The sequence below is a fragment of the Triturus cristatus genome, chromosome 7 (assembly GCF_964204655.1).
Source record: "Triturus cristatus chromosome 7, aTriCri1.1, whole genome shotgun sequence".
Lineage (NCBI taxonomy): Eukaryota > Metazoa > Chordata > Amphibia > Caudata > Salamandridae > Triturus > Triturus cristatus.
Window position 1 is genome coordinate 623,113,695 of NC_140590.1, and position 26,400 is coordinate 623,140,094.

The following is a 26,400-nucleotide window of genomic DNA, read 5'->3' on the forward strand; positions in this document are numbered from 1 at the left end:
GCAACTTTCCCCTTGACATTCTTTCCGGCTATGTATTTATTGTTGATGACTGATTGCCTTTTATGAGTCTCTGCTTTCCCCCTCCCTCCTCTCATTATAGCGTTGTTTCTGGTGGACGAAATGGGACTAGCTCCCCCTGATGGGCACCCCTCATGTGCATTCGAAGCTTATCGCCTTGCTAGTGTTTGGTTTGTGTTTGTGTTTATTTAAAACTGAACCTTTCTGATTCTCCTTTCGGTGCAGTGCGAACGCTTTTCTGTGTTGCTCAACTTAAGCTGCCGAACCTCCGGGTTGTCGGCTGAATAGCTGTGTTCCGGATTTACTGAATAAAGGTTTATTAAAAAAAAAAAAAAGTTCTGAGGGCAAAAACATTATCTCCAATTTATGCATTTAAAGCTTCACGTAAATCGTTGCGGTGTCAATCATATGAACATCTTAAAGTTATGAAAGCCAAGCTCCAGCCAACAATTGCATATGGCTAGTCTATTACAAGGGCGAAATATGCCAAATTATTGAATTTAGTAGTAATCAAGGCCTGTAAATCAGGCTTTAGAATCCCCAGGCCAATTGGCCAACCTGAAATGAGTTTGAAGTTTGGTTTCCAAAGACAATCCATGGTGGTACATAGGGCATTTTTGAAATGTATGTATTCTTTGATTTTATCAGATCCTGATTCCCTAGCAAATAATTGCTGGTGTGAAATAATTTGTTCTGTCTGCACAGATGCTTGGAGATCCCATATTTTAACATACTCCCAAAGCTTTGATTTGCAGTCAGTGTTTCCAGAAATAAATAAAAAGATTAAAATTAATTCCCTTACTGCAGATAAGGCAGCATTAGTGGCAAAAACATATGCTTGGTCATTGATTAATTTCCCATCAGTCCATGCTAATTCAGCCCTATCTGACTGCCTATTACTCGGCCCATATGAAGGACATGTTTTTAAAATGAAGACCTGGCATATACTCATCTAAGGAGGGCATGCCGACCTGGATACAACAATGGCCAAATTCTCATTGTAGATTGTGTGGGTGGCCCTGTGAAACCTAATTATACATTGTGTGCGTGTGTCCTAAATTGCTTAAAACACCTCGTGCACTACTAAAACCTTTATTTGTTATGGCTGGGGTTAGATCTGCACGTCAGGCCCTAAATTTATGTATGTCGGGTGTGTTGATTCCATTGATCTGTCAAATGATAAAAAATTTAACAATTGCCAAAAAATGCTGGTTATATAGCTTGTATTTACTGGTTTATAACTATTGTAATGAGATATTTTAAAGGATCAGATAATACTAGGTTATTGTTTTTGGCACCTGCACTTTCTATGTTTATGCAAATCTGACCCAATGACTGCTTTGGTAACTTCTATAATCAAGCTCTAAAGATTATGTGAAAGCACAGAGAGACTTTATTATTCATTTGCACTATGGTATATAGTGTTTATAGCTTTTAGGATTGTTTTATGGCCTATATTACGGTCTGTGATGGACAGTTCTTTTAGCTATTTGTGTGAATAGATTATATAAACCATGTGTAAGCATTTAGGCACTTTATAGTTCAACAGTATATTGGCACATAATGTTTACAGTTTTTTATCATATATCCTTGGGAACTACTTGATCAGTATATGTTACTTTTTCTATGATAAAAGATGTGTATATGAGGTATCAATATTCCAGGATGGCATGTAAGCCATGAAAACATTCTTCTTTTTGGGTACAGTTGTTCATCAATTGGCGAATTAGGTAAACAAAAATGGATGTAGTTAATATATCGATTTTTTTTCTTTTTTAAAATGACTAAGGAACTGGTTTTTATACATGATATTAATGTTTTAATTGCAATGATTTTTGTTAATCAAGCAATAAAGCATTTCAAATCACATTTGGTAATTAATTTTACAAATCTGTTTTTCACTCTGTTCAATCGTTCCTGTAACAACCAGTGCAAACACTTACATCTGGACCTTCCAGGTGTAATTTAAGCCTGTGGAGACGTCTTGAAAATTTATTTATAAATGTTTGTCAGTACTCATTAAATTACTGCATTATTTGGTGCTGGATGGAATTTCAATGGCTGCTCCTCTTGACTGATTCCTGAGTATGCTGACAAATATTCTTTATGAACAAACATAAGTATGTTTACACCACATACGCAAGTTATTCCTATGTGTTTTACATACACGATTTCTTGATTTTGGCGTTTATCAGTTTAACGCTTCGTTAAATCCTGCCCTAATCTTAACTTTTAAACATTGTAATATTATGAAATATGTATATTTATATTAGTCAAATAGTATGCATGTTTCGCTTATATAAAAAAAACTAATCCCGTGGAAAAAGGCAAAAACAAAACTAAAATACTTCAAGACATGACATGTTAATTGCTATATTTCCTATCACTAAATGCTTTACCTTAAAACATTTAAATTTAGGGTTTTTAAGCGATCAGTATAACTGTCTTCTATAGCAAATCACTTAGTTTTCTGTTAATTGAAGTTTATATTCTGCATTGCGAGGTAGTATATAGATGAAGTAATTAATAGTCAAATCAATGAGAAATGCAAGCATTACCAGAAATAATCCCAAGTGTGTCTTTTGAGCCTGCTAGAGTGTGCCTTTTCTCTCCATTGATTTCAATTGATTTCACTGCCTCTGTCATGAAACTTGCAGTCTCGGATACATATTATAATGCCTAGCCACAGTTTGTGGCTGTAATTTACACAAAAGTTACTTAGTGGAAGAGGTTATCTTGAATCCGATATACTGTTGCCCATAAGCCAGGTACATGACAAGCAGAACGAATGACACTGTTTTTAAGGTCTGGCCAGCCCTAGATACCGCTTTCTATCCTCATGTAGATAAAAGAAAAATCATACACGAGTAGAAAATACATGTATACAACAAGCAACACGAGAGAGGACTGTTGGTGGCAATTAAAGCATGACAGAGGGTTGTATGGTGTAGCAGGGGGAGTTGGAAAGCAAGCAGAAACAGCTGGGAGGAGGCGGGGTAGGAGAGGAAGGGAACCACCACAAGCAACAGAACAGTAACGGCAGGAGTGAATTAGGGACTATGCTTGGCTTGGTTGCTGAAAATAAAGTAAACCAGGAGAGAGGGGCTAGAGGACAGGGGCAAGGATTGGCTGAAAACACAAGCTGAACGCACTTGTGTTCTTAGCCGATCCTAGTTAGTTAGTTTGCAAGCAATTACGAGGATCAGCTGAAAACACAAGTGCTATTGAAATAAAGAGACACTTTTTTCCTTGTCTACAGTCATTATATTGGGGACTGATGTCCTAATCGCCTCGACATTACTGGTGCTAAGGAGCCTATTTTCTCGAGGGGGAACCCCTGAGCCCAGGAGGATCCAGCTAGGATGGACAATGCAGAAAGGCCGGTCCGCCAGCTATCAGCTGAAGTATGTCAGGATTCTGGGGTGTAATCTGATGCTCAGTCTATAACACCGTAGCCTACTTACTCTCATATGACTAGAGCGGTGGGGGGAAGACCTGGCTGGGCTGCTTTGTTACAGTTAGGAGGCCACCTTGTTCCTATCAGATTGGTCCGTCAGTGATGAGGAGACAGAGGATCTAGTGGTGGACGCAACAGATAACAAGAGATCGCACAAGGGGTACTGATCATCCCAATTTACCTGACCTGATTTTGGACGGTGCTGCATCCGCATTGCCTTTTTTGACTCTAGATGAGGCCTCTATTTCGGTGACAGCTGCCAAAGGAACAATTAATCCTACCCTCTCATCGGATGGAATGGAGGCGCTAGCGTGGGGTCATGAGGCGACGGAACTGAGGAGGGTAAAAGAGAATCCCCCCCTTCTTTTTCTGGGTTATCTGTTGGGTCTTTAGACTGTTTCTTTTTGCTTTTGGGTCTCACAGGAGGCTACTTTTCTGCCAAGTATTGTATTTAAGTAGTTGCTGGAGGGGTCAGATCAGTAGCCAACTCTCGGATGAACACCTGAGCAGATAGTACCCATAAGGTGAGGTTGGTGGCCATATAAGCGGAAGTTGGTACAGGAAGAATTGAATACTCAAACCACAAATCATCTGCTAACAGGAAACGCATTTAGCACAAGCTATAGACTCATGTACCAAAGGAATTTATTATACACCAATCTGCACAGGACATATGTAGCAAAATGGTATCAAAAATCACTATTACATTGGCAATAACGTAAATATAAAAGTATGCAGAATCATGAAACCAAGAAACACTTCGTTTGAATGTATTCCCTACATAACTTAGCCTTACCAGCTTGGAAAGAAATCTGCTATTTGGAGAGAAGAGATACAGATGCGCCATACATGAACGAAGGTTGAATGAAGTCCGAGCTTAACAGGCCCTGAAGTACATGAGGCTACCTCTGAGGAACATGCCAAATGCTCTTGAATATGTTACTCTCTGTGCATACCAGTCTTCTGACCATTAGACAAAGTAGGGTTTGCCGTTGTATTGATTTTCACATGCACAGAAAGTCCAGGAGATGGTGCTGTTATTCTACATGTAGTGAGAGCAGTAGTGTAAGAATTTGTAGTAGCAATGTGGTCACCTGTAGATCTTACTAAGCTTATTACAATTGTGTAATATACCTTATAGTAAAGAGAGCAATAAAGTGCATCACAAATGTACAAATATGTGGCACTTACATGGAACATATTTATTTATAAAGTTTTATATAGCGGGAACAAGATCCCGAGGGATATCAAAGCGCTTTACAATAGGATGGGAGAAAGGACATAAATGCAAAATCGACAACAAGTAGGAGAAAAAAAAACAGGAATGATTGCATATTCAGGGACAGTTGCAAAAAAAACCCCATAACAAATGATTGTCCAAAGGAAGTAAGAGCGATTGTCTTCGAGCAGGTGCACCTAGCCCAAGTAGGGTAAGAATTTATTCATAAATAATTTTTGGGCTTCCAATTTGAATGCCGTTGTTGATGAGATTCAGCGTACTTCCAGTGGAAGAGAGTTCCATAGCTTTGGGGCAGCGCCGGAAAAGGCTCTGTGACAAGTTCTCTTTTTCCTAAAGATGAGTGGTTTCAAGAGGAAAGTCTTGGCGCTTCTTGAGGCCCTTACACCACAAGAGAGCCCCAGTTTTTGCACCATGTACTGGGAGTATTGAAGTGATGGGCTTGGTGCACCAGAACGACCATCTTTAACTAAAACTTAGACACACCATCATAAGACATGCGCTAACAAACCCCTAACATAACTAGTATATTATGCACAAGTAAAGCCCATAAATCACTAATTTATACATTAGAGGTTGGGACCATAGATCAGATCCCTGACACAATAAACAAGCACTGGTAATGCATCGGTTTCGCCTATGTAATAAATAAAGAGATGTTTTCATCAACCATCCTCCGGAAGAAGGAAAGAGCTCCCCAACAGCTAACACAGGAGTGCAGTGGATGTCAGGGGCCAGAACTGCTGACTGAGAGCTGGGGATCCTAGTTCGAGTCTCGGCAGCGCCCTGCAACATACTATGATTCTATGCAAATCACTTAAATCTTTCCGGGTGATAAATTGTTATATAAATATGCTGCAATAGTAAAAGGCACAACTTTATGAAAATATAGTTCCACCAAAGCAGATGTTAACAGTATTTCGGTGGTGGGAAACTGATAAGAGAATCAGAAGAGGAACAAGCATTGGTAAATGCAGGAAAATATACTACAGCCAATAGAAATGGAGGAAAGTGCATGCAAAGGAACCAATGAGAAGCCAGGAAAGAGAGGAGGCAGGATGCAAGTCCCTTTTAAGTTTATATTAAAAACAATAGATTTCTCAAGCACAGTGCACACACTGTGCTTTGCGTTGTGCAGGCGAAACCTAAAAGTACCTGTCCACACAACAATGCCCCGTGTTATTTGTTGCGTCTATAAAACAGTCTTGCCGTTACATATGTTTGCACAACCACCCTTAATGAAATACATGTAAAATGTAATTATGCCCTCTAACCACTTGAATACAAACCATTGCCACGTTTGGACTCGGGAGATGTCTGCCAGGCCAATCTAACCAGTACAGACCGGTACAACTATTAAGGTCATGCACTTACCTCAGGTGGACGATTTTCATAAAGACATACTATGGACAAATGAGGCCACAATCCATCAAATACAAACCAACGCTGCTTGCTATACATTAATCAGAGTGTAAGGCTGTAAACCGCTTCGATTTACGTTTGTGGATAGTTTATGCAGATTTTTACTGTCCGTGGAAGTCGGTAGCAGAACCTAAGCGCACAACACGGACCTTGGACATTACAAACCACCCAGCATTAAGCGTAGCTGCTTGCTGCCATTGTTTAAGGGAACTACCTGAGAGGGATGGGGCATCATAACGGGCGAGTGCATTGTGCACACTAGCAAATGCGTGCATGCACAACGCAGCTTGCACTGGGCAGGTATTTCTCGACAGCCACTGCTTAAAAGGGTTCTTGACCCCAGTGTCAAGTTCTCATGATTTGCCATTTTATAGGCAGTGGTCTGTCTGGGACGCCTGATGTAGGACGTACATCAGTCCACCACTGTCTGTACTGATCTTGGACTGATTTCAGAGGAAACCGTGGATTCTGGTCCAGCAGAGTTATGGACTATGCAACTGAAGCCACGACCTTCTAGGCACCATAATAGTTGTAGTGAGATTTATTAGTAGTTTAATATTGAAGTGTAATGGGAGACAAGCAGGATAAGAAGCACTGATACGCATGAAGCTGTGTCAAAAACAGGCATCTGGAGAGGAACCAAGGTGTGTTGTGCGAACAGTCTTGATTTTGGAACACCACTCTGCCGTAAAGAAACATTGCTTATGTTCTTCAGCTCTTTATGTCATTTTTTTTTTACCGATCCCCACATCGAAAGGAAAGCCGGAAAAATAGTTTGTGCTTTAAAATCCCAGCTAGGCTAAACTGCCGACTTTGGTGCCGGAAACCAGGGTTCGAGCCTCGAGGTCGCGTCCACATCTTGTGATTTTGGGCAAATCACTTAATCTCCCCGTGCCTGAATGTGTAATGTAAATACGGTGCTCTTGTAAAGCGCTCCAATACCTTCGGGTCGAGTTTGCGCTATATAAATATGCACACAAAAAAAAATGCAATAGTGCGGAGACCCGCTAGGCAACATATTATGTGTCTCAGGTTGGGATTTCAGAAGATACGAAGTTATCTATCCTTTACATTGCACCCTTTCAAACTTTGGAAGACTTCAGGTAACCCCTAGTGTGCTGCACCTTATTGCTACAAGCGAGGTCAGGTGAGGTCACATTGGCTGGTTTATTGCCGAATGCCACCGAAGAATAAAGCGGGAGAAAAGCTACAAGCATTGGCAAAGCAAATATGCCTATTGCTCTGTTTCTACAATCATTTTATAATTCTGTATGGTTCTGTGGAAGGGTGAATGAGAGTATAAGAAAGAATGGAAGACGCCATATGATGGCGGTGCACCTAGCAGCAAGGGTTACACCGCAAAACAATATTGCATCCACTAAATCGACCTAGCAAGTACATTGCAGGGTAAGTATAGGTTGGTAGCGGTTGAGACACGAATAGTAAATACATACTTACTCTGCAATCTAGTGGTTAGGTTTATGTAGTGGATATATTATTACTTTATGTTAATACTGTAAAACTTTACATAGTCAGTCTTTTGGGATGCTGATGTAAAATGGACAGAATAGGTCAGGAATTTTCGATGGTCTGATATACGACATCAGCATCTTCTATCATGGAACATAAAAGCACCTTTTTTATGTGGATCAGTGTGGGACAAGGCAAACGAGGCAAATACTTTTCATCTGTTGAATCGCATAATAAGTTTTAATCTTTTGCCACAGAAAATTAACAGAGGCAGTGGAAGCGATTGTCCGGTCAATCAATCAATCAGGAGTTTGTAAAGCGCGACTACTTACCCGTGAGGGTCTCAAGGAGCTAGGGGTGGGGGGGGGACAGGTTCTATTCCATTAAGGAAGGGGTCTGTCGAAGAGCCATGTTTTGAGGTTTCTTGCGAAGATGGAGAGCGATGTTGTCTTTCTGAGGTGGAGCGGAAGGCCGTTCCAGGCTTTGGTCGCGAGGAAGAAGGAGCAGCCTCCTGATCTGGTCTTACTGGTGCGGGGGACCACGGCGTAGGATAGCTGGGCTGATCGTAGGGTCCTTTGGGGTGTGAGGAATTTGAGTCGGCTGTTCAGGTATGCTGGTCCGGTGCCATGGAGGGCCTTGTGTGCGTGCGTGGGTGAGTATCTTGAAGGTGATTCTCGCCTCGACGGGGAGCCAGTGGAGTGTGCGCAGGTGCTGGGAGATGTGGCTGTGTTTTGGCTGGTTGAGGACCAGTCTTGCAGTGGCGTTCTGCATGTTGTGTAGCTTGCAGGTCAGGTTTTTGTTAATTCCAGCATAGAGTGCATTGCCGTAGTCGAGTCTACTGGTGACCAGGGCGTGAGTGACTGTCTTTCAGTGTTAAAGGGGGATCCATTTGAAGGTCTTACGAAGGAGGCGGAGGGTGTGGAAGCAGGAAGACTAGACGGAGTTGATCTGGTGGTCCATTTTGAGCTCAGAGTCCAGGATGATTCCCAGGTTGTGTCCGTGGGGGTTGGCGGGTTTCTGAGGGCGGGGGGCCACCAGGTGTTGCTTAAGGCGTCGGGGTTTGGGCCCATGATGTGTACTTCTGTTTTGTTGGTGTTTAGTTGTAGGCAGCTGTTTTTCATCCATTTGGTGGCGGCTTCCATGCCTTCTCGAAAGTTGTGTCTGGCAGTGTTGGGTACGTTGGATAGGGAGAGAATGATTTGGGTGTCGTCTGCGAATGACACAATGTTGAGTCTGTTGGTTCTGACGATGGGGGAGAGTGGAGCCATGTAGACGTTAAAGAGCGTCGGGCTGAGGGGGGAGCCCTGGGGGACTCCGCAGGTGGTCGGTGTAGGGTCCGAGGAAAGGGAGGGAGTCTGCCCCGCTGCGTTCTGCCAGAGAGGAAGGAGCGGATCCAGTCGAGGGCCTTGTCCTGGATTCCTGCGTCGTGGAGTCGGCGTATTAGGGTGCGGTGAGAGACTGTGTCGAAAGCCGCTGAGAGGTCGAGGAGGATGAGGGCTACTGTTTCTCCTTTGTCCAGTAGGGTGCGGATGTCGTCTGTTGCAGCGAGGAGGGCAGTTTCCGTACAGTGTTTTTTTCTGAGGGTGGTTTCCGTACAGTGTTTTTTTCTAAAAACCAGATTGGGAGGGGTCGAGGATGTTATGCTCTTCGATGAATGTGGTGAGTTGGCTGTTGATGGCTTTCTCAATTCCTTTTGCTGGGAACGGGAGCAGGGAGATGGGTCTGTAGTTTTTGAAGTTGGTGGGGTCCACCGAGAGTTTCTTCAGGAGGGGGTTGACCTCGGCGTGTTTCCAGTCATCGAGGAACGAGGAGGTCGCCAGGAGTGGTTGATGGAGTGGCGGAGCATGGGTGCGATTGTGTCGGCGGCTCTGTTGAAGATGTGGTGGGTGCAGGGGCCCGTGGAGGCCCCCAAGTGGATTGACTTTATTGTCTTCAGTGTGTCTTCGGTGGTTAGGGCTGTCCAGTTGTCAATCGCTGGTTTTCGGATGTCGGGGTGGTTGGTGAAGGTTCAGTGTGTTGGTTGTCTTTGTCGAAGTTGTCGTAGATTCTCTTGATTTTGTGGTGGAAAAAGGTGCTGTGTTTGTCGCAGAGGTCTTGTGAGGGAGGAATGTCAGTAGACTCGCTGGTGGGTTGGGCGAACTCCTTGATGATGTTGAAGAGTTCCTTGCTGTTGTGCGCGTGGGTGGAGATTCTGTCTTCAATCACTTTTTTCCTTGTTTCTCTGATGAGTTGGTGGTGGGCGCTGGTGGCGGGCGTTGGTGGCGGCTCTGAAGTTGTTGTGGGCTTCTGTGGATTTGGAACTCCAGGCCTTTCCAAGGTGGCGGCAAGTGCGTCTGGACTCTCGAAGTTCGGTGGTAAACCATCTGGCTTTCTTGGCGCGGGTATTGTTTTTCTTGAGGGAGGCTATGGTGTTGGCGCTGACCGAGATCCATCTATGCAGGGTTCAGGCTGTGGTGTTGGGGTCGTCGTTTTCCGCGATGGTTGGGGTGGAATTGTTGAGTAAGAAGGGGAGTTGGTCGTTGGTAATTTAGGTCCAGTTTCTTTGTGGGAGCAGGTGCTGGTGTCTATGGATGGTGGGTGTTCTGAAGGTGAAGTGGACGCAACTATGGTCAGTCCATGGGAGTTCAGTGGTGTGGCTGAAGGTGATGGGAGTTTCCTGTAGTGAAGAGGGGGTTGAGCATGTGTCCTGCTGAGTGCGTGGGCTCGGTCATGATTTGGCGAAGTCCAATGTTGTGGAGGTTGTCCAGGAGGGATGTGGAGGTTGTCCAGGAGGAATGTGGTGTTGGGGTCCAGTTGGCTGTCGAGGTGGAAGTTGAGGTCTCCTTGCAGGGTGTAGTTAGTGGATGCGATGGCCTGCGGGAGATATGTCCGTGATGGATATAGCAAAGGGTCCGCAGGGGTCGGTAGATGAGGGTTCCTAGGAGGGTGGCGGTGGGGCTGGCCAGTATCTTGAAGTGAGGGTATTCCATCAGGTCTGTGGGCTCGTCGGGGAGTGTGCTCAAGCGGAGGGTGGATTTGTGGACGATGACGACGACTCCTCCCGGGGAGGAAGGGGGGCGGTCCTTCCTGGAGATCTTTTATCCTTGGGGGATGGCGATGTCCGGTCCAGAGGTGGTGTTGGTCCAGGTTTCGGTGAGGAACGCTACGTCTGGGGTGGTGCTGGTGAGGAAGTCCCAGATTTCGGTAGCGTGTTTGTGGAGGGATCGGACATTGAGGAGGATGCATTGCAGGGTCTTCGGTTCGGTTGTGTTCTTGTGGACGGGTTCTGCTGGATCCATGTTCTTGGTGGTGCTGCAGATGTGCCGGCAGCGGTGACAGCTGAAGGGTTGGTGGGTGTCGGCTGGTGATGCTAGCTTGCAGTTGTTGTTGCGGCCTGGGTTGAGTGCGTGGAATGCTGCTGGGTCGTAGCGTTGGCGGGTGGAGGTCCAGGGTTCCTGGAGCTGGTCGCGGTCGGGTCAAGGACGGGCAGAGATGGGTTTGCCTTTGGCGCGCCCCCCTGTGCGTGCCCGCTGCGTGCGGCCACCATTAACTAGGGGTCTGGGATGATGGACAGCTGGGAGGCAGGGAGGGGAGCTGCATTGGTTGCACTGGTTGTGCTGGGGGGAGGGGCCGTGGGGGCAGCAGCGGCGGGGGAAAACGGGCAGGAAAGGAGGAAGTAAGACGAAAGGGGAAATAGAGAAAAACAAGCAGAACGCAGGAAAGTACTGAATAATAGATTTAAGAGGATAGTGAAAATGGGTAAAAAACGAGTGAAAAAACAGAGCGGAGAACAAGCAGAACGCAGGAAAGTGCAGAAAAATAGATTTAAGAAGAGGATGAAAATGAGTAGAAAACGAGTGAAAAAACGGAGCAGAAAGCAGGAGACAGAGGTCCACTGGACCACCAGGGATGAGGCGCAGGTGAACCTGCAGGTGGAGGAGGGCCTCGAATACTCACACTAGAGAGTGCAGAGGCTTGGGGAGGCCTCACTCAATGGTGGAGCTGCGAGGGTGGGAGAGCAATTTCACTGACAAAGAGTCAGTAGTCTTGCTCCGGTGAGACAATGGAGGCTGGAGATGTGAAATTATTGGTAGGGGTAGAAGGAAAGAACAAAAAAGGAAAAGACAGAAGAGTGAGCGACTAACAGAAGGGATAATTGGACAGAGAAGAAAAAAGACAAAAGGGAGAGATGGGCAAGTGGGGCTCACAGGAAAATAAAGTGGAGGGGATGGGATGCTTTTAAAAACAGGCCAGGTGGTGAAAGCGGATAGTAGGGAGAATGAGGATAGATGTGGGGAAGGGAAGACAGTATTACAGAAAGAGAAGTAAGGGAAAAGAGGGAAGAGAGAAGAAATTGGAAGAGAAAAAAGGAGAGTGCAGGAATAGGTGCATTGTAAAATTGAAATAAAGGGCTCAAAAGAGAGAGAGAAGACAGAATGGAGACAGAACAGTGAGCGAGAATAGACCAGGGAGAGAGGATATAACTAATGAAAAAGACAAAAAGTAGGAATGAGGAATACATAGGAAGAGACAAAAGGAGTCGTGGTGGGAGAAACATAAGAAACAACATTGGAGAAGGAAATGGGGAGAGAGGCGCAAGTGAGAAGAAAATAATGACAACGAAGAAAAATGTAATAAAGATAGGATGCACAGTGATGAAAAAGGAAGAGTTCAGAAGGAAAGAAGTAATGAAGGGGGAAAGAATTTGACAATAGAATTCAAGGAGACAGAAAAAACTGATGGATTTGAATGGGTGCATTAAAGTGGCTGGTGAGAAAAGGGGCAAATATGACAAGGAGCGGTCGAAAGAGAATCAGGGGAATGAAGAAAATGTGGAAATTACAGTAGAACAGGAAAATTGGGAAAGATGTTGGGGACAGGTGAGTGAACACAGAGGATGAGACAAGGGGAAAAGGATAGCAAGTATTGGGGAAACAGAAGACAGCAGGGGCAGAATTATAGGGAAAGGAGAATGCTCCGAGAAAAGTAAAAATGAGTGGAGAGAATAGAGAAGAGGGGAAGAGCAAATCAGAAAACAACAGCCGAGAGATGGGGAAGATTATGAGTAGAGGAGAACGAAGCATGAGAGTTCAGAACAGAGGGGACAAAAGAGGGCAAATGTAGAGGAATGAGGATGAGGAAATTGCTAAAAGAGAGCCTAGTAAAATGAAGGATGACCAGAGGAAGAAGAAAACATGGACATAATGGCTCAAAATAAACAATATATAGAGAAGGGAAACCTGGAAAAAGAAATTACAGCATGAAGACCCCTGAGCCCTGTTGCCACTATACCGGCTGCATTATTTGTAGCTATACCACTCGGGCATGACATCTCCTGAAGGAAGTATGGCAGTCATGATAATAGGAGGCTGGTGTGCAATTTACCCTGCCTCGGTGTATACAGCTCCTGCCCCCCCAAAAATAAAATAAAATAACACCAGAGCGCACATGATGTTATACTATCTTACTACTATGGAGCAGTGATAGTGTCTAGAAAGATGTACACAACTTTTATAGAGCTTGACATTTGTATCTACTAATGTTTTTCCTTACTCTTTCCAGCTTAGACAGCACTAGGTATGGCAGGGTTTTCTAATTTTACCACAGACATTGCTTATACATTGAGAAGCCGGATTTTGTTTATCTCGTTCTGAATGCAGATGTAGATAAAGGAAAGTGCTAGTCTACAGATGGTTTTCAGAACCATTTTTAGGTCCGAGCCCACCAGGCAGTCCAGCTGCCTGGTTTTCTAACATTTTGGGGACATTCAGAAAGCTGACCTAGGAATGCCTTCCGTCCATTGCTGACCTTTGGCTTTGTGGTTTGCAACTAACTTTTCCTGGCTTTCTTTTTGCTGGATTATTTGTTTTAGGCGGCCCAGCTAGATTTTGTCCCTCCCATTGCCCAAACATTGTTTACTGTATTCTTCCACAAAATTGCTTTCAGTAAACAGGCCTTTAAATATTGTTCTTATCTTGTCACACTTGTGCATTCAAAGACAGAGGTCAAGCTGTCTTTCGAGGGAGCTTGGTGCTTACTTTTCTTTGTCTGTCTTCAAAGTGAGAGAATTAGTGACAATCCTAAAAAATACCCATGTAAGAAAAGAGGGTGTAGGATGTTTTTTTTTCTAGTGGACACACACAAAAAAAGGCTGTGTTGATGTTTCAGAATTAGTACAAATGAAGCACTTTTGTTTGTAATTCTAAACTGGGGTGGAAACAAATATTTGAATACGATCAAAACACATCAGTACACTATGTGATTACGTTTGCACACATTATTGCTTGTGCCCAGTAAAATGGTATTTCGGTGCAAACGTAATGGTCATTTCAATTGGCAACGTGTTGTGTAATGGCAGTGCGCTACCACACCATGTATACTCCACACTAAGCCACCCCACTCTATGCCACACCACTCCACGACATGCCACTCTACTCTACGCTCCTCCACTCTGAGACACTCTACGACATGCTGTGTCACTCCAATCTACGCCACTCACTCTGACATGGCACGCCACTTCAATATACGCCAATCTATTCCACTTACTCGCTGACAGTACACCACTCCACACCCCTCCACTTCACATTATTTACCCCAGTCCACTCCAATGTACCTCACTTCGCTACAGTCTGCCCCAATCTACTCCTACCCCACCGAAATCTAATCTCCCCCACTTCAATCTATCCCAATCCACTCCACTATGATCCAATCTAGCCCAATCCACTCCACTACGATCCAATCTAGCCCAATCCACTTCAATCCAATCTAGCCCAATCCACTACAACCCAATCTAACCCACTCCAGAGTACCCCAATACAACCCACTCCAATCTCCCAGACTCCACTCTATCCCATTCACCCGACTCCACACTGCACTCTATCCACTCCAACATACCCCACTCTACCACAATCTACCCCACCACACTCCTTCAATCCAACCCACTTCACCCCACTCCAATCTACCCCTCCCCAATCCACCCCATCTACCCTTTCCCAATCTACCCCACTCCACTCACTGTAATCTACTGCATCCCACACTACCCCACTCCAATCCACCCTACCCAACTCCAATCCACCCCATTTCACTACAACCTAATCAACCGTACTACACTACACTCCAATCTATCCAACTCCACTCCACCCACTCCATTCCACTCCACTTTAATCTACCACATGCCACTCAAATCTAACCCACTCCAGTCCAACCTAACTCACTCCACCACAATCTACCCCACTCCATTCCAAACTACCCTATTCCAATCTAGCCCACTTCAAACAACCACAATTGGCTATGTTTGTGATACATTTTTTTGAACACCCACACTGTTCTCTGCTCAGCCGGTGTGTGATTTCATGGGATGTTGATGCACGAGTGGAGGTTGGTTGGGAGTTAGATAGAGTGGGCTGAGCAGAGAGGATGCTGCTCCTAGTGGGGTGCTTTACAATGTAACCTACTCAAACTTACAACCTGTTATTCTACATCAACTGGTTACCCGAATCCTACTTACCAAGAAGTAAATATTTATTACAACACTGTCAACGGCCAGAAAGCGAACCTACGTGTGACCGTGACACTGATGAAATAAAGAAGAGTAAATAGATCGAAGACAAAGCAAACCTACATGAGACTGCAACTGATAAAAACCAAGAAGAAAAGATAGCTTGAATTCTTAAGAAAAGAGATGTCCTGTATCCCACCAGTGTCTTTTCCAACAGACAGCCTGTGGGCAACAAACCCAAAAACTAAAAGTTTGGGTGTGAACTGCTGAACTCCATACGTACTGACTTGAACACTCGGCTAACCAGTGGCAATATTGAGTGGAGGTTGTTTGAGCTCAGCATTTGCAGTGGTGAACCGGCAGTGAGAAGAGACATATCGGGAGTGCGTGAAATTCAGGCATTGTCAGCAATTTTGGCCTGATTTAACTTTTGCCTGCGATGAAGTGTGTCGGACGAGTACGTCTGGGGATGCAGGGTGAGGCACCCTAATTTTGCAGCAATAATAGAATGCAGGCGTTATGCAGCGTGAGTCAGGTGAGCCGCAGTGTTATGATTTGAACGGCACACGTGGTCCCAACAAAGCACTTATCAAAGGCATTTACCGAGCCTCAAGAGAGCGCATGGGGCCCACATGACGCGTTGTCAATGGAAGTGCGTGTGTACATTGCGCTGCCAGGACCATCAAGGTCTTACCCCACTGTGCATGCCGTTAGGAACTGTTGCTGCCAGGAATTCCAAATATGACAGTTGAGTGTGGTGTTTGAGATTAACCACGAGGCTGCTGTGCGCGGCTCCCGAGAAATCTGTGGGGATAAGTGCTGAACGTATTGCCAAACGCATGTGAGGTACACACATGCGCACAATATAGTGATGTCACAGCTGGGAAGCTGGAATGTGAACTGCTTTGTTGATGCGGCGGCTGGCGGCAAGACCACAAAGTGTTTGACAGCCTTTTCACCAGGAAGTGCTTTACAGTTTGACACGCTCCAATCTACCCCACCCTCTCTTCTCCAATCTATCTCACTGCACTCCAATCTCGACTCCACTCCAATCTACCAAACTTCACTCCACCCGTTCAAATACACGTCACTCCACTCTACCCCAATCTACCTTACTCCAGTCCAATCAAATCCACTCCATCCCACCCCAAACCATCCTACTCCAATTTACCCCATTCCAAAGTACCCCAGTCTACCTCCACTCCATTCCATCCTACTATACTCCACCCACTCTACCCCACTCCACCATAATCTACCCTACCAAACTATCCCTCTCCACTGCACCCCATTCTACTCCAATGTACCCCACTCCAATCTATCACACGCCTCAAATCTAACCCACCCTACCCTAATCCATTTGACTCACCCTACTCCAAACTACCCCACTCCAATCGACCCCACTCCAATCGACCCCAGGAGTGGTGGACAGGGAGGGTAACAAGAAAAGCCCTGTGCAGCCAAAGAGCCGTGCAATTTTATCAATTCGTATTATATTGTTTCATGCTTGCTCTTTCTGCACCACCTTGAATTATTACAATATATTCTAAAATCACTCCAGCATGTGCTGTTATTAGCTGACAGACTAAATATGCAAATTCTAAGGAAAGCCTTTTTCTCTTTGAAACAAGTGAAATATGAAGCAGAGCCGCACATTAAGCTTCGGAGCAAAGTTGGAAATCCTCAGTATTTAATTCTTCTTTTGCTTAAAAGACAGAGATGGGGCACTGAAAGTCAAAACTGTTAAAATGCGCATATGATATTTTCTTTGTAATTACATGTAAGTGAACTGTTTATGTGCCTTGTGGGACCAGCTGCCAGTCATGAGGCACGCACAGACTTTGTGACACATTAATTGGCTAATTATGGTCTCGTTCACTGAGCTAAGCAATCACAGGCAGTTGTTTAAAAGGATTGCACAGCACACTTAATCCCTCCTTCCCTAGACCTATTTATATAGAGGTTATACACATTGTGCAAGAGTAAAATGCCGTCACACACTGATGGAAGCCAATGAATGATGTAGGCTGACTATGCTGAGGTGGACAGAAGTAAAGTGTAAATGACAGTCTAACAGATCAATAGATGAAACCCACTGACCAAAAAGCTTGTTTTAAATACATTTTATGAGTGCCTCAGGCCTTGTGTGCCTGTACATGGAACGACGTTCTTTGCAGCAGGTGACTTGGATTTGGAATGACTTACTGTGATATTCCTCTGGTGACCTTACAGAAAAGTAATACACACGGGAGGTAACGCCATGTTGAAATGGAATGAGTAGAAAATTGGGAGGCTAAATGACAAAAATCAAATAAATGGAAAAGCAACCACATTTATGTAGACTCAGGGGACAAATCATCCTTTTTAAAGGTTCTACAGAGAGCCATCATCATTACTGGGAGATTACCAATAGCTGCTGCTGTGTGCTTTCACCCAATATTTCAGAATTTAAAGAAACCTGAAATGCTTAGAGTTTCCTTAGTTGGTTGATTCAAAAACATGCATTACCACTTTGCTACGCTCCTATTGTGTCTGCAACTAAACTTTGGATATTACATGTTTTGTATTACTTTAGTTTAATGCAATACAAGTACATACACAGGAGACAATGAAAAGTGTCAAGACACTGACAACATGATAGAATTACCTTCTCACACAGATTCAGAGATGTTTCTCCTAGGACAGCCAATTACAAACATCAGTCTTCATTTAGGTAATTTAGTATAACTAATACATATTTTGTGGTAAATAAAAGCAATTCGAGCTGATCCATGCATTCAAAAGCATACCGGGAAGAACACATTTTTATATGTTTAAAACACTACGCGACATGTAATGAAACAAATAAATAAATCAGTAGACAGAAATAAAAAATACATTGCAAAAGACGGGGTACTACAAAAATAAAAAATTCTCAAGATCTTCGCCAAGTCCATACTATTGCACACTAGTGGGACCTTGTAAAGAGATTATGATGCACCAATTGGCACTGTTTTTGCAATAGCGTGAGCAAAATCCTGCAATAGTGTTCGAATGTCAATCTCCTGCGCAATACGATTCTCAATAGCAATCATGGCCAAACCCAAAACCTGTTCTTGTGCCAATGAAGAATGCAGGAAATTTGTTATGCTTTTCAACTTTGAAAGACTTTTCCCTCCAGAGGCAACAGTGATTGGCAGTGTCAATAAAATACGAAGTGCAATAGCAACGTTGGGCGCAAAACCAATCCTGACCACATATGTCAAAACTTCAATGGGCATCATTTTAGGTTTCACAATGGGTGCCAATATTGTGAGTTCTTCACAGAGTTGCATTCCATCCAGATCGTAAACCTTTGAATTCACATCAGTCAAAAGATGCTGTAGATCCATACACCACTTTCGTAGATCCTGGTTTGGCACACCATTCAGTTTTTCAATGTCATACAAAAACTGAAAGTAGCTACTGTGAAGCTGAATCTGCCTGAATCTCTCACCAACAGTCTTAATAGCAACATCCAAGACCATGTAGAAAACCCCCAACTTAAACTGCTCTTCAGGGTCTTCAGTAAGAGCAGCGTGTCTATTATTGAAAAACTGTGCCTTTCTTTTCTTTTGGTTCCCTACCATGGCTTCAGGAAAGACTGGGTCAATTTCTATTTCTGACGCCAGCTGTCGTGCTTCGTCCAGAACCTTCTCAAAACCCTCATCGGATCTACATGCTACCAAAAATTGTTTTCTTTCTTTTAAAAGGTCAGTGACTTCTGGCAGGCACCTGGTTTGACTTTGGAGAAGTTCGCTGGCAGCATTAATGCACTGTAGGATGTTGAACCAAAGTACAATGAAACAAAGAAATTTAAAGCTGTAAATCTCTTCTGCCAAAGAAGCAGCCTCACTTCTTGCAGCAGCTGTAAAGGTGAAGTCATCAGCAATTTCAAGTAAAGTTTCATTTATTTCTCCTATATGAAACCTAAAAATTCGAACAGCGTCTATTCTGCTTGGCCATCTGGTGTCAGGCGAAGGCTTTGCTGTCAGTTTGCTGACGTGATTCTTTAAAACATCCCACCGGTTTGTGGACCCGGATATAAACGCATATATTTTTTGCATGACACCAAAATATATTGCTGCGTCCCAACAAATCATTGCTGCATCACTGACTACAACATTTAGAGAATGAGCACTACATGGAACACAAAGAGCCCGCGAGTTTACATCTAGGATCGTTTTCTGGACTCCAGAATGCTTAGCCTTTATTTCAGACCGGAAGTCATAGCACTGGCCTCTCATATCACTGAGTGGGATCTCCTGCCTCTTAAGCTCTGCCAAAACTGCCTCTGCCATACCTGCGCCAGTTGAATGACGAAGAGGGACGAACCCGAGAAATCGTTCTTCGATTGTGACCTCTGGATCTTCATACAGTGAATCGCCATGCTTGATAGCTACAAATCTAATAGTGACAGTCATCTGTTCAACAAGAGCACTATTCCTAGTGCAGTCGAAAATAACAGAATAGTATTTGGCATCCTTCAACAATTGCTGAAGCCGCCTTGAAATTTCCTTTGCAATCAGACCAACCAGTTCATCTTGAATCCCCTTTCCTATGTAATAATTGTGCATTTCTTTATTTTGTATTTTTCTCAAGTGCTCCTGCATGTTGGAATCAAATTTCGACAGCATCTCCACAAGATGCAAATAATTATCATTGTCACTGTAGGAAGCATAATGGCTGTCTCCGAAAGTAAGACACTGTTGTCCAAGATAGAGGACTATAGCAGCAAGGCGCATAAGAACGTTTTGCCAGTGTTTAGTTTCTGTTACCAACAGTCTCTGGTATAGTGGACCTATAGATTTCCCAGCTCCAAGACCTACCAACGATTCATTCCAGGCCAGCATTGCAGCAATATGAGACTTGGACATTTCATGTAGGCTTAGATTCTGCGATGCATTTTTCCAGTCATTATAACCACCAGCTGTCAGACTCATATCTAACTTTGTGAATAATTTGCAACAAAAGCAAAAAATTCTGTTAAGCTTTGAAGAGTAAACTAGCCAATTTCTTTGGGCCTCTTCACCATTTTTAAAGCGTCGTCTGTAATGAACAGAGGTGAATCGTCGATTAGATGCATCTTTTGGGAACAGAAAGTTAGTTCTAGGTTTTGCAGGGCCGTTTAAGACAATGATTTTCCGCAGTGAGCTACATATAACAGGTGGCCAGTCAGCTGGTTCTGAGACGTCCATGATGGTTGCTGTTGGCTCACTCTCTGGGGTTGATGGGAGAGGCGACTTAGGGGAGTACACTCCATTATCAAGGTCTGTGGGATCACTGCCTGATTGTTCGTATGCAGATATTTGGTCGTGCAGAATTGTCGATGTAGAAGCTTGTTCACAGTCTGCTGTTAATGCAGAAGCCTGCACACATGCTACTGTGGATGCAAAATGGTGGTCATCATCATCTGTGTGTATATCCGTGTCATCGCCTTCGGAATCTGATTCACTGAAATTAAGCATTAAGCGTTTGCTCAACGTTCCAGCCATTCTTGTGCTGTCTATTTCACTAAGCAGCCTTTTCTTTTTGAAAACAGATCCAGTCAGTTTATTTCGTTCAGGCGGTACAGACATTTTGGAAAATTAATTCATCCAGTGTAGCAGCACCTGAAATTAACAAAAACCCAGCATTATTATTGCAGCTCATCTATTTCACACTTTGTGGCCCCTCAGATACCTTCCTTTTCTCTAGCATAGTGCCTCTAAGATAACAACCACACCAACAGTCACAGACCAAGACCAGATTTTAATGCAGTGGAAAGCGATTCAGAAACTTCAACATAATTACGTTGTGACAACTCCTGTGGTGTCCTTTCTCTTCAGCACATTATTCATAATCTGGCTATTTGTTACTGAATCTATTTAAATATTTTACTAGCTGCTTTTAAGTTGCATTTGATGTTTCTTTTGGGCATGATTTACTTGGTACGACATGTTTGGTTGCACAAATAGTATTAAAGAGATTCTGACGGAAAACTGCAGTTCTGCACGACGCAGTACCTGTGTGATGATACAGCATGTGAGTAGAGTAGCAAATGTATTATGTTACATAGATAGTCCCTAAAATGTAAATAATGCATACAAATTAAATTTAAAGGGAAGTTAAAGTTAATGGCGGGTCATTAGTGGCTATAGCACAAAATCTAAAATAAGACTAGATATTCACTTGTTACTGTAGTGCCTTACTATTGTCCCTCCCTAGCATACTAACTTAGCCAGAAGCGCCACCAATGCCATCATATGTGAAGGTTGGAAAGGTGCGAATGACAGACTGAGTATGTTTATGAGTGCATAAATGTTTGCATGATTGTGTGACTACGTAGCTGGCATGAAAATGAATTGAAAAAGTAATTGTAGAATTGTTTTTTGTGAGGGTTACTGTACTGGTATCTTGTTAAAGCTTCTGACATTGAAGTCATTGCATTTACTATGGTCGTAGGGTGTTTTTGTAGGTCATGACCCTTGTAATTCGGTGTATGGTAGTATTTTGTGTATTGTATGATGGAAATGCCAAAAGTATGTATTTCTATCCATTTGTAGTCAGGATAGGTAATTTGTTAGGCTCTATTTTGCGCGCTAACACGTTGAGCATTGTCAATGGTGTACGGCTGGAGTAGGAGTTGTTGGATGTTTTAACATACTCCCTGAATGTCAGTCCATTATTTAACATATTGTATTAGTTTTTCTCTGTAACAATTTCAGGTGTAACCATTTCCTCTTCTAATGACAGCCCCACTCTAGCAGGTCAAAGTCGGTATTATTTGTATTCTCCCCCAGGGAACAGAGTTCATCAACAGCCTTTGAACATCATGTATGCCACTGTTTGACCATACTTTGTAAATTGTGCTAAGGTGTCTTAAACTGTTATGTTTTAAAAAATTTATTCAGGTTCAATCATTGTGTAATCATAAAAAATACATATCATAATACTGTATAATGTGTACTTACTGGGTTATTTTTCACGTGATAAATTGTTTGATGTTTGTGATGGAGTGGTAGATTAGGTGATGTTAGTAACTTAAACTAATGACTTCAGGTTGTATGCTTTAGACTGTACTGAGCACCGTCAACCTAACCTTAATCGTTATTGTTATGGAATTTTACAGTATATTAAATATATACAGCTTTCATAATGCTAATTCAGCAGCTGAAAACCCTGCAGAGTTTCCAAAGGGTAGTCTAAAAACACTTAAAACCTGAACTTCCTTCAGCAATCAAGCCTCCAGCAACACTAACATTTCATGACTAATCTCAATACCACAACCTAAAATAATGAGGATAACTTGTGTTACACCCTGTTCAGGGCCAAAGTCGGCCATGATTGCAGTTCTTGGCACAGCAGCGAGATCAGCTGCAGCTCCTCAATTCCAACCCAGAACATCAATACCAGAGAGACAGGGGCCCACCACTCATGGAGATTGCAGATCTCCTCTCGACTACTTCTTTTGGCAGACACCAACCGCGCCGGGGGCTAGCTGCTGATAGATCTTTCTGGTAAATTACATGCTTTGCACAGTTGGTAGGCTCCTTCCCTCCTTCAGCGGGCGTGCTGGCTTCTGGGAGATTCAGGTCAGATGACAAGACTAGACCTATGGGAACGTTGGTGTCAGCTGTCAGGCAGACACCAGCTCTGGTTGAACAAGAGTCCTCAACAGAGCACTCCCTTCCTTGGTCAAACAGAACTTGTTACTGGAACTAGGGGGTATAAAGAGGATGTAAGATGTGGATCTCCTGTCTGTACTTTCAGAGTCAGTTTGGGGTGGTTCTTTCCAGTATCCTTTCCAGGTATCTCTTTGTGCAGAGTAATGCTCTTCATAGCAGTGTCTTACCAACCTGGAGTACCTACAACAGAATCACAAGAAGTGTGAGTTTTCTGCACCTGGCTAACATCAGCAGCGATGAACAAATATCTAGGGAGATGCAGAAGGCTGGCTTTACCTAAAGGGTCCCTCTTGCCCTGAACAGAGACTGCAAACCCAGCCTTCACCCACACCCTCTACCAAATGGCAGTGCAACAGGACTAAACAACAGCTCCTTTCAGAACAAGCATTAAAAATACAATAGGTCTCGCCTTTTATTAAGTTAAAGCCATTTGCTTTGCTATACAATACCATTAGCAAAGTAAATGGCGTTAATGTAATCAAAGGCGAGACTAATTGCATTTCCAATGCTTGTTTGTAAGGTTATTCATAGATCAGCTGCTTACCGCACCATAAGCTTGTGACGCCCAGTTGCTTCTACAATTAGCAGGGCACAAGTCCTAATGAAATAAGTGGGTGGACCAACCAGGATAGGCAGAATGCAAGTGACACCACAGTGCGTGAAATTACGAAGCATGATGTCGCACGTGGCATTACAGGAAGCGGCATTACGACCCACATATGAAAAGCGAAAATGTAGGGAAAAAAGATATTACGAATATTTTTGCCTGCCTCAGGTAAGGCAAAAATATTGCCTTACCTGATGCAGGCAAAAATACTATTTGGCACAAACCTATGCTTGCAAGTCTTTGTAAATATAGGTTTGAGTCAGAATACATGGGTGGATGCACCACCCATGTAACGCCTACCTGACCCATGGTAACGCAAGGCAATGCTATGTGCTGCCTCGCGTTACTTATTTTTTCACAAAGCTTTGTAAATCCCAATATAGATTATGTGTTGGGGCTGTACCAACAAATGAGGCAAACCCGATGCAATATCTTAGTAAAGCTGAGCCTCACTGTATATATATTATTTTTTGTGCCCTGACAATAAGAAAATATGACCTTAGTGACAAGGAGGGGGAGGTTGGCAAATTTCCATTTTACATACAATGTTAAAGATCTTTGCACCAGTCCTTTCTGTTGCTTGCAAGTGGTACCAGGAGTGGCAATGTGAGAACCAGCGCTGTCTACATAAAGGCTGGTTTAGTGATAACAGCCCTTCTATAAGAGGACATGAGACTGAAAATGGCTTCATGAAGGGCCTCGTTGTTAGGCCCGGAAGAGTACCAAAGTTGCAAATTAACATTTTGCCTGCGGCTCCCAAAATCCTTGTACCGGTCCAGAACTGATTATAACTAGTGACTTGGCTAGCTGTGACCCAAATAACAAGCACATTCACTCCTAATTCAGAACTCCGTATGCAAGACACAGCCCACTTCACAATCAAATAGAGACGGACCACTCCCGTGGTATGCTACAATAGTTCTCTCTTGCTTCCACCTGCAGCCATTGCGGGACACCTGCAGATACACGAGGATGAGTAACATCTACCCCACATGGATTAAACAGCGAGCTGGCTCTGCCTTGCCAGGATCTGAACCGGTAGCAGATCTTCGCAGCATGTGCGCAATCCACTGAGCTATCTCGCTGGGTTTACTGTAAATGTGTCTGGTTGGATCCTCCTTACGCCCCATAAGAGTCCCTCTGGTGCACAACTGGGGGCATTTCAATGGGCAGGGCAGCTGCAGCTGCTCCTGCGCCCGGCGCCCAGCCTCCTCTGATCGGGGGCTGAACTAGCAGCACCGCCGAGAGGGGCTGAGTTCGGGGGCCAAACTAGCAGCACCGCTGTGAGGGCCCGAGCACTCTACCGCACTGCAGAACAGGGCCCAGAATGTTTGCCTGGTGTGCGTGCTGCACGCAGCACAAGTGCTGTTTGGGATGCACCTTTTTTTTTTTTTTTTTTTTTTTTTTTTAATACAAACTTGAACGGTTTGAAGTTGAGCAGATAAGCGGGGCAGCAGCGGTGGGAATGTTCTGTTTGTAAAACAAAACAATACCGAGGGGAGCGGCTCCAAGTGATTATTGCTCTGTACGTGGTGACGGATTGCAAGAGTGGGTGGAGTCAAGAACCAGAAAGACCACGTTTATCTTACAGATCAGTGCATCGTGCGTGCAACATCTTCAAGCAGGGAGTCCACAATGCAGTGGCCCTTAACCCAGGTAATGAAACAGCCTCTACTCTCGCCCCCTGTACCCAGCCCCCACTGCTCTGCACTACCTGCCTGCCTTCTGGTGTAAAAAGCTGCCAGCGCACGCTTCATGACAATGACTAATTCGTGCACACTGGCAGTAGGTGGGTATCGAAATCACCTTTTACCTACACTGCGCTTCATACCATACTGTGGGGTACGCATGATAACTATTACCCAATGAAAATGATACTTATTTTATTGCCCTGGAAGGGTGAAGGGACGAGTGAATATCGGCTGAAGAATCGAATCAATCAGGCCTGTGCACAAGGTGGTCCCCCTCCCCATCCAGGCTCCACAATACAGGTATCCCCAACCCATTCCCCGGCTCCACTGGCCCAGGGTTTCCAAAGAGCACAGACGGGCTTGCAAACACCACAAAGGGCTCACAGATAAAACAGGACTCCTATCTAATCACAGCTCGGTGCACAAACCAGAAGGCTCACTATCCTAAATCGGAGAAACCACGACAGGGCTCACAGATACCCTGACAGAGCCCCCAGAAAACGCACTAGGACTCACAGACACTAATACAGGGCTCATAGACTGCTCACTGGGACTCACAGATACATGCACCGAAACCGTGTGTCTTCGATGCTCACTGGGACTCACTGATACATTGACAGAGTTCACAGTGTTTAAACTGAAAAAGAAGAACAACAGGCACCTCGCTAGGACTCTGTTACACTGACAGGGCTCACAGACATGACAAACCAACCACATCAAAAATTTATGAATGAAACCGATAGTGAGGAAAACAAGGAATAAATAACCAACAACTATCCACTGTCTAAGGAGGCTCAACCGAACAGTAGTCACATTGAAACCAGTGGAGCATATGTTACAGGACCCAATGTCAGTCAGAGGACTCAAAGGAGTCTGCCCTGCAGACAAACACAAATGTAAGCAGCAGCAGGTGCATTAACCCACAAGTCTTCTCTCACTGCTGGCAATCATTGCCAAATACAAAAAAACTAACTATACTAAATAACTATAACTCTTATTTTGTAACTTCCTTTCTTCCTTACTTTGACATTTGGCGTTGGGTCCTGCCTGCACGCCACAGCAGCTTCCCGGCGCTTTTATGACCCCATCTCCTGCCCCCACCAGGACCTCTTTAATGGCAGCCGCAGCACGACTGCTCAGCGCACCAAAGCCAAGCCTATCTGCACCTGTCCGTGCCTGTACCGCGCCCTGCGCCAGGACCTCTGGGTGCTAGTCCGCCAGCAGTTATGACACTGCCAACCTCCGTGCCTTGAATACCAGATGACCCAGCGAACACTGCTACCACGCCACACCGCATTCTACATTAGAACCGTTCTCCTGAACCAGAGGCACCTTCTCC

General features: G+C 44.2%; 1 protein-coding gene across 4 annotated transcripts in view; it reads right to left on the minus strand.

Moving 5' to 3' along the window:
- TEFM (transcription elongation factor, mitochondrial) overlaps positions 1-26,400 on the minus strand; it is a 359,138-nt gene that overhangs the window by 103,839 nt on the left and 228,899 nt on the right. For 2 of the 4 annotated variants that reach the window (XM_085617197.1, XM_085617198.1), the window contains one exon: positions 17,638-20,708. The exons of the other annotated variants lie outside the window; for them this stretch is intronic. In XM_085617197.1, coding sequence (XP_085473323.1) covers positions 18,048-20,675 — 2,628 coding nt within the window. In that variant the 5' untranslated portion in view covers positions 20,676-20,708 and the 3' untranslated portion in view covers positions 17,638-18,047. Of the gene's footprint in view, positions 1-17,637; positions 20,709-26,400 lie in introns of those variants that run through there. 4 annotated transcript variants of the gene reach the window in all.